The 8,873-nt window shown below is 38.3% G+C and overlaps 1 protein-coding gene across 1 annotated transcript; it reads left to right on the plus strand.

The window, feature by feature from the left end:
- Window positions 1–302: 302 nt before the first annotated feature.
- KIF2B (kinesin family member 2B) lies at window positions 303–2,585 on the plus strand. Its single transcript, XM_003131607.5, has one exon. It carries the CDS (start codon window positions 419–421, stop codon window positions 2,471–2,473), a length of 2,055 nt encoding a protein of 684 aa, XP_003131655.2. The 5' UTR covers window positions 303–418; the 3' UTR covers window positions 2,474–2,585.
- Window positions 2,586–8,873: the final 6,288 nt, after the last annotated feature.

The raw sequence follows: 8,873 nt of genomic DNA on the forward strand, positions 1-8,873 counted from the left end.
AAAGCACTTGGCTTGGAGATTGCAGGTCAGGACTGCACGGGAGAATGGATGGTTCTAAAGCTTAGGTTATGAATGTCTGTGGAACTCACACCTAGCTCCCAACTCTGATCCCTCAACTCTCAGTAACAGAGTAATTTCTCTATTCCAGTTACTTCTGACCCTGGCACTTAGCATCATGAATGAAGTGATTTATTTTCTGACGTCTTTCACCTAGAGGCCCTAGGATCTGCAGCCTCTTCCTCTCATCCTTTTGTGACGCGAGCGGCCCCAGATCAAGCCCTAGTGTTCACAAAGCCAGTTGTGAAGCGTCAGAGCACTCAGTGCTCTGGGTGCTTCAGGCTGGCTTGGGCTCAGGCCCTACCACTCCAACCTCAAGGGAAGCCTCTCAAGGCGAGCCCTGTCACCTCCAACATTCGCCATGGCCAGCCATTTATGCCTCCCTGTCTCCTCGCGCCTCTCATCTGTGAAACCCTTGATGCTGCACTTTGGAAACGTACAAGTGGGAGTCTGCGTGGCGATCCAGCGCAGTGATGGGCGGATCCATCTCGCAGTGGTCACGGAGGTTAAAAGAGAAAACACTTGGGTCACGGTAGAGTGGGTCGAAAAAGGAGTAAAAAAAGGCAAGAAGATTGATCTAGAGACCCTATTTCTGCTGAATCCAGCACTGGTCTCTGCTAAGCACCCCTCTCCAGGCAGGTCATTGTCCCGCTTGGCCCTAGCTCCCTCATCGGCCATTGGGGACCAGCGAACGGCTGTACAGTGGATTGCTGCGATCCCCCAGAAAAACGAAACGCCCTCAGGGGACAACCTGGCCATGAGAGTTCCCAGCAGTCCTTGCCTGATGAAGCAGAAAAAGTCTCCCTGCCTCCGGGAAATTGAGAAACTGCAAAAGCAGCGGGAGAAGCGCAGACGGCTGCATCTGGATATCCAAGCCCAACGCGCCTTGGATGTCAACACGGGCAATCCCAGCTATGAGATAGGGCGCATGATTGCTGAGTACCGCAGGCACCTGGACCACAGCCAGATAGCCAGGCTGGAGCCGCCAGAGAACCACCGCATCTGCGTCTGCGTGAGGAAGCGGCCTCTCAACCAGCGGGAGACCACCATGAAGGACCTGGATATCATTACCATCCCCTCAGACAATCTGGTCATGGTGCATGAGTCCAAGCAAAAAGTGGACCTCACTCGCTACCTGGAGAACCAGACTTTCTGTTTCGACCATGCCTTTGATCACACGGCCTCCAATGAGTTGGTGTACCAGTTCACCGCCCAACCGCTGGTCGAGTCCATCTTCCGAAAAGGCATGGCCACCTGCTTTGCCTATGGGCAGACGGGCAGTGGGAAAACACACACCATGGGCGGAACATTTTCAAGAGGTGACCAAGATTGTTCTAAAGGCATTTATGCCATGGTGGCGCGGGATGTCTTCCTCCTGCTCAAAACCTCCGCTTATGAGAATTTGGACCTCAAGGTCTATGGAACGTTTTTTGAGATTTATGGGGGCAAGGTGTATGACCTGTTGAACTGGAAGAAGAAGCTGCAAGTCCTTGAGGATGGCAATCAGCAAATCCAGGTGGTCGGGCTGCAGGAGCAGGAGGTATGCTGTGTGGAGGACATGCTGAACCTCGTGGAACTAGGGAACAGTTGCCGGACTTCAGGACAGACATCCGTCAATGCTCACTCTTCCAGGAGCCACGCGGTGTTCCAGATCATCCTAAAGTCTCGAGGGAAACTCCATGGCAAATTTTCCCTTGTTGACTTAGCTGGGAATGAAAGGGGAGTGGATACTGCCAAGGCCAACCGGAAAAGGCAGTTGGAAGGAGCAGAGATTAATAAGAGTCTCCTTGCACTCAAAGAATGCATCCGGGCTTTGGGTCAGAACAAGTCTCATACTCCATTCAGAGCCAGCAAGCTCACACAGGTGCTCCGGGACTCCTTCATAGGCCAGAACTCCTCCACTTGCATGATCGCCACTATCTCTCCAGGGATGGCTTCTTGTGAAAACACCCTCAACACTTTAAGATACGCAAACAGAGTAAAAGAAATAACTCTGGATTTAAGGCCTCACCATCGTTGCCTTTATCCTGCTGAACATGAGGTGCCAAAGATGTTGAAAAGTCATAATAGAAATTCAGAAATGTCCTTTCAGAGATATGAATTTATTAAAGTGCCTTGTACACAGAGTGAGGATAAGGAAGAGACTAGAGAAATCAAAGCATTATCCTCTTCTTTAATGAAGGATACAGCAATTGCCTTGAAGGAATCAAGGCAATGGCCAGGGAAGGACATCCAGGAGACAGCTGATGGAGTAAACTGTGATGTTGATTTTTGCATTGCCCAGTTATTGTCCATTTTGGAGCACAAAATAGATGTTCTAACTGAGATTAAAAGGAAACTGAAATTACTACAAGCTAATCTTCAAATGAAAAACAAGTATAGTGAAGCCAATGATGAGAGATCAGATCTGAAATGATGGATACAGTGCTTCAGTTGCTACCTCTCTTACAACGGAAAATCACCTAAATTATCTAGATGTAGAGATCCTCCTGGAAAATGTAAAACCTCTTAAAATTGTTTGTCAGAAATGGCTTCATTCTTCTTCCTCTGTTTTTCTGTAGTTTTCATTCTGCAGGGCAGTGGTTCTCAACTTGGAAACATTTTGCCTCCCAGGGATATTTGGCAATGCCTGGACACATTGTCATTTGTCAAAAGTGGATGTGAGGGAGGTGGTGATACTAGCATTTAGTGGGTAGAAGGTCACAAGCCTCCCACAACAAATAATTATCTGGTTGAAAATATCAGTGGTAATGAGGTTGAGAAATCCTGCTACATAATGAAACCAGATCCCCTAAATTTGTGGCTAGGAAGGAAAAATACTGCAGATTAAAGAGACTGGAGTTGGAACACACTAAGGGGTGTACAATTGAGTAAATTTAATTATACCCACTCATGAATCTTTTTTGCTCTATTGGTGTGTATTGTATATTCAAATTTTTTTTTTTAAGCTCTAGACATACTTGGGAGGAGGCAGGGAAAGGAGAAATTTTCTTTAAGAGATTTTGTATGACAGCCTAGAAATGAAAATCTTTAGTTGAAATTGCAAAATACTGTGCTTCCTCAGAGTTATAAAGTGTGAGTGTTACAAAAGCATTGGTGGTGTTAACTATGGTGTCCTTGAGCTTTTCCTTTTCCCCCACTCTCCACACCAAATTTTGTACTTACATGATTCATGGAAAAAGTTTTCTACCATTAAATTAGAAAATCAGAGTAGGAAATAAGTTAGCAAAGTAGTAGAAAAGTTATGTCCTGAAGTTGGGCACATCCCATAAAGACCTCATAGGCAATGTGATAAATACAAATGCCTGAGGTCAAGTGTAAAAGGAGAAAAGTTTCCTGGTCCAGAGATTACAAAGTCCATTCTTTTGCAAAAAGAAGGAAGAAGAACCTGATCTGATATGCAACTATAAATATAATAAATAATCTAATATGCATTTACCTTCAAATTTATTTATATAAATTCTATAAATAATGAAGTATTAAGGAGTTTTTGGTTTCAACACTAGCAGTTCCAAACCGTTTTTTGAAGGAAAAAAATGGAATGATTTTCAAAGAAAGTGAATGATGGATTGGGGAAATTTGGGGACCCCACAAAATTAGTGTGCAAATTCTGTTACTACCTTTGGCAAACATGCCTATAGTTTTCAACCTTTTTCCTCCTAAGTTGCAAAAGCCTTGTTGGCACAATGGAAAATTAACACATATCTCTACCAGAGAGTAGAATAGTAATGTCCTAGTAAAAGCTATGAGGTTTAATACTGATTTCATCCAAATCATCAAAACCATATGGTCTTTAGAAATTGGTGAATATCATGGCCTTTAAATATTTCCCCTTTCCTGCTTTATCTATGAAGCTGACGCTGTATATTATTATTAAACAAAACAGTTAAGAATCTGGCCCCAATTCTATTATATAGGCAAGTGACTTAGTCTCACTGGGCTGTTTCCTTCTATATGAATCAGGATAATTGTAATATCTGCCTCAAAACATTGGAGGGTGGCTTTATTTTCTTCCTCTCTTCCATTGTTTATGCCAGCACTTAGTTATTTATCCTTCTTATTATTGTCACTGTCCCTGTTGTTCTACTACTACCCTCACATCTCCCCCTGCCCCACACGAACATTTGGGTAGCCCACTGGGCGTTTCAACATTCTAATATCAATAATTTTAATTTTTTTGTTCTACTTTAAAAGAAGAATAACATACAGTGAAGTGCACAGATCTTAACTATACAGTTACCATGAATATTTACAAAGTGAATATTCCTAGTAACATTGGTGGTGTATTGGTGAATATAGCTGCCTTCCAAATTGAATATCCCTGTATAACCACCACACATATCCAGATATAGATAAATCTGCCTCTTTATGGAAAAAAGTGTTCTTTTTTCATAAGAATGGGATCATATACATGTATTTGTACATTTATTTCTGTCTTTCCTTCCTCCCTCCCTCCCTCCTTCCTTCCTTCTTCCTTCCTTCCTTCCTTCCTTCTTCCTTCCTTCCTTCCTTCCTTCCTTCCTCCTTCCTTCCTTCCTTCCTTCCTTCCTTCCTTCCTTCCTTCCTTCCTTCCTTCCTTCCTTCCTTCCTTTCTTTCTTTCTTTCTTTCTTTCTTTCTTTCTTTCTTTCTTTCTTTCTTTCTTTCTTTCTTTCTTTCCTCCCTTCCATCATGTTCTAATTCAAGACACTGGGCACAGTTCCCTGTGCTGTACTGTGGGACCCCATTACCCATCCATTCCAAATGTAATAGTTTGAAAATACCAACCCCAAACTCCCTATCCATCCTCTTCTCTCCCCCTCCCACCTGGCAAACACAAGTCTGATCTCCATGTCTGGGATCTGTTTCTGTTTTGTAGAAAAGTCATCTGAGCCATATTTTAGACTCCACGTATAAGTGATATCATACGGAGTTTGTCTTTCTCTTTCTGACTTCTTTCACTTAGTATGAGATGCTAGCCCCATCCATGTTGCTGCAAATGACATTATTTTGTCTTTTTTATGGCTTAATAGTATTCCATTGTATATATGTGCCATATCTTCTTAATTCATTCATCTGTCGATGGACATTTGGGTTGTTCCCATGTCTTGGCTATTGTGAATAGTAGTGCAATGGACACAGAAGTGCATGTATCTTTTTGAATGAAAGTTTGTCTGGATATATGCCGAGGAGTGGGATTGATGGATCATATGGTAGTTCTATATTTGGTTCTCCAAGGAACCTCCATACTGTTTTCCATAGTCATTGTACCAATTTACATTCCTACCAACAATGAAGAAGTGTTCCCTTTTCTCCACATGCTCTCCAGCATTTGTTGTTTGTTGACTTGTTAGTGATGGCCATTCTAAATAGTGTGAGGTGGTACTTCATTGCAGTTTTGATTTGCATTTCTCTAATAATTAGTGATGTTGAGCATTTTTTAATGTGCCTGATGGCCATCTGTATGTCTTCTTTGGAGAAACATCTATTGAGATCTTCTGCCCATTTTTGGTTGGATTGTTTTTTTGTTGTTGTTGTTTTCTTGCTGTTGAATCATATGAGTCTGTGTGACCTGTCTTAATTACTTGTTCTATAGTGTTCCACTACATAAATTGTTCATTATTTATAAAATTCACTCTTGAGAAAAATTGAGTTATTTCTGTTTTAAACAATTAGTAATGATGCTATGAACATTCTTACACATGTCTTTTGGTACATATTTATATGTTAAGTATGCCTAGTAATGGAATTCTTGGATCTATAGTATATGTATATTCATCAAAATAGGTCAAGCCAAGGAGTGTTTCAAAGGACTTGTACTGATTTTTACACAACCACCAGCATTTTGTAAGAATTATGGATCTTCTGCCTGTTTTTCTGCACTTAGTATTGTTATTTTTAAAGATCTAATTTTATACCTTCTAATGTGTGTTCAAAGATATCTCATCATGGTTATAATCTGTGGTTTTGTATTTTTTTTTTTCTTTGGATGACATCTTTGAAATGCTTACTGGTATTTAATCATTTTCTTTTGTGCAAAATGTTTTCTGGTTGTGAATTATTCCTTATAGATTTTGCAAATATCTTCCACTAGTCTGTGGAATGTTTATTAATTCACTCTTAATGACATCATTTGATGATCAGAAGTTTATAGACTTAATGAAGTTCAATTTATTTATTTTTTCTTTTCAGTCACACCTCTGGCATTCCCAGGCCAGGGATGGAATCCAAGCCAGGGCTGCAGTCTATGCCACAACTGTGGCAACTCTGGATTTTTAATCCAGTGCACTGGGCTGGGGATCAAACTCATGCTACTGCAGAGACAATGCAGGATCTTTAACCAATTTCAGTACAGCAGGAACTCCAAATTCATCATTTTTTAAATTTATTGATGAAGCCCCATTTAATGCATTTCTATTTACCCTGTGTCATGAAGGTTTTCTCCTTTGATATCTTATAAAGATTATTGTTTGGGCTCTGATTGGAGCCAGGGCTTGCTCACCTACATGCCTCCAGTGTCAGCAGCAGAGAGGGCTAGTTGCAGGACCAAGTGGGACCAATTCCATAGGAATATAGGACTTCTTTCAGTCTGCAACAGAGACCATGTTTCTCAAACTTGCCATTAGGTCATTGTCCTGCCTTCTCAAAGTAGCTCTTCTTAGTCCTGGGCTTTACTGCAATTTTACAACCCCCTACCTGAATACCAAAACTCCCACAAAGGCATTTTGTCTGTAGATGGCTGTCATACAGTTGTTTATTGGAAGGGACATCCTGCTCACCCCATGAGTCCTAGCTCACCCAGAGTTCTATTTAAAGGAAGATTTTAGAGATTCAACATATTTAGTGGATATAAGATAATTCAGATTTAGATTTAGTACTTTTTTCTTATACCAGCTTTAATAAATAATGTAAATTAATACAAAATTTATTGTTGGAATGATAGTGTACTCATTATCTTTAATGTTATTATTGGTTCCAAATTTTTCATTCCTCATATTAAGTTGTGCATTTTCTTTTTCCCCCCTTCATCAGACTTTCCCCCTTCCATATATTTGTAAATTATATTGTCTTTTCAAAGAAACAACTCTTGGCCATTTTCTCTATTGTATATTTGCTTTCTATTTTATTAGTTCCATTTTACTTTTATTTTAATTTCTAAGTTTTTCTAATTTTTTGAGCTCAAGAATTTAAAATTATAAATTCTCTTCTAAAAATTGATTATCTACAATGCTATATTTTATTAACAAAATTACTCAAATATACAAAAAACTCTTTTTTCCTTTTATTTACTTTACCAATGCATTAACAATTATAAGAATTTCAGTATCTCTATGATTTTTAAGTCAAGTTTGTAAATCATGTTGTTCAAATCTTCTGTAACTCTTAGTGTGTTTTATGACGAAGAAAGATATTAAATTTTTAAACTTTGTAAATTTCTCTATTTCTCCTTTTAGTTCTGACAGCTTTTTTGGTTTATGTGTTTTGAGGCTATGTTATTAGTTTCATATAAATTTAGGCAAATTCAGTATTTCTGTTGAACTCAAAGTCTTAATATGAAGTTTACCTCTTTGTCCCTTGTAATTTCCCCTGCTTTAAATTCTGCACTTTCTAATATTATAAGGATATAATATTTTTTAAGTGTGTATTTCTATGGTATGTATTTTAACATTATTTTTTTGGAATCTTTCTATTCCTATAGTTAATGTTTATTTTTTCATATGCAATATACCTTTGGTTCAGTTCACTTTGTTTTAGTTTAATCCTGATTATAGCCTTTGTCTTTTAATTAGAGCATCTCCCCCATTCACATCTAGTGTAACTCCTAATATCTTTAGTTTATGGCTATGAAAGTATTATTTATTTTGTGTATCCGCTCTTCCCACTTCTTTGCCTTATTTTGTATTAATTATTGTGTATTATTATTTATTATTTCCCTTCTAATTGCTTGCAACTTATGCATTCTTGAACTCTTCATTGAGGCTTACCTTGAAAATTATAGCATACATCCTTCATATTACATTGTATTTTTATTTCCTTCTAGAAATGGAACTATTTTAAAATACTTCAACTCATTATCTTTTTCAGCTTTAATTATTGTCATTTAATGGATCATATATTTCAATGTTTTTAATACATTATAATAAAAAGTAAATATTCATTTAAATTACACATCTGTTTATTATTTCCTGTATTCTTAATTCTTTACTACTTTATCATGCACCCATCAGAGATCATTTTTCTTATAGAATAATTCAAATAAATGAACAAGAGTAGATCTATTAGTGATGCTTGCTCTCAGCCTGAATATTTAGTCATTATTTCACCTTAATTTTTGAAATGTATTTTTGTTGTCCATAGAATTTTTTGTTGGATATTATTCTTTTTTTGCATTTAAAATAGGTCATTCTTTTGTTTTATTCATCCTATTTAATTAACTCTGCTTCAAAGGAACTCAAGTTTTTCTTCTTGTCTTTGATTATCAGTATTGTTTTTTTAATGATGTGACAAGATGTAATTTTCTCTTTTAAAATTTTTCTTATGTTGGGAGTTCCCACTATGTCTCAGTAGAAACAAATCTGACTAGCATCCATGAGGACTCAGCTTCAATCCCTGGCCTTGCTAAGTGGGTTAATGATCCTGTGTTGCCATGAACCATGGTGTAGGACACAGATGTGACTCAGATCCGGCATTGTTGCTATTGCGTAGGCCTGCAGCTGCAGCTCTGATTTGACCCCTAGCATAGGAACCTCTACATGCCATGGGTGCAGCCCTAAAAATACAAAAGACAAAAAAAATTTTCTTATGTTTTGTAGAGCTTTTTGTTTTGTTTTATCTTTTC

Source organism: Sus scrofa, chromosome 12 (genome assembly GCF_054392235.1).
Source record: "Sus scrofa isolate SSC_HxYL_T2T_F1_AM1 chromosome 12, Sscrofa_HxYL_maternal_Yorkshire_Landrace_v2.0, whole genome shotgun sequence".
Lineage (NCBI taxonomy): Eukaryota > Metazoa > Chordata > Mammalia > Artiodactyla > Suidae > Sus > Sus scrofa.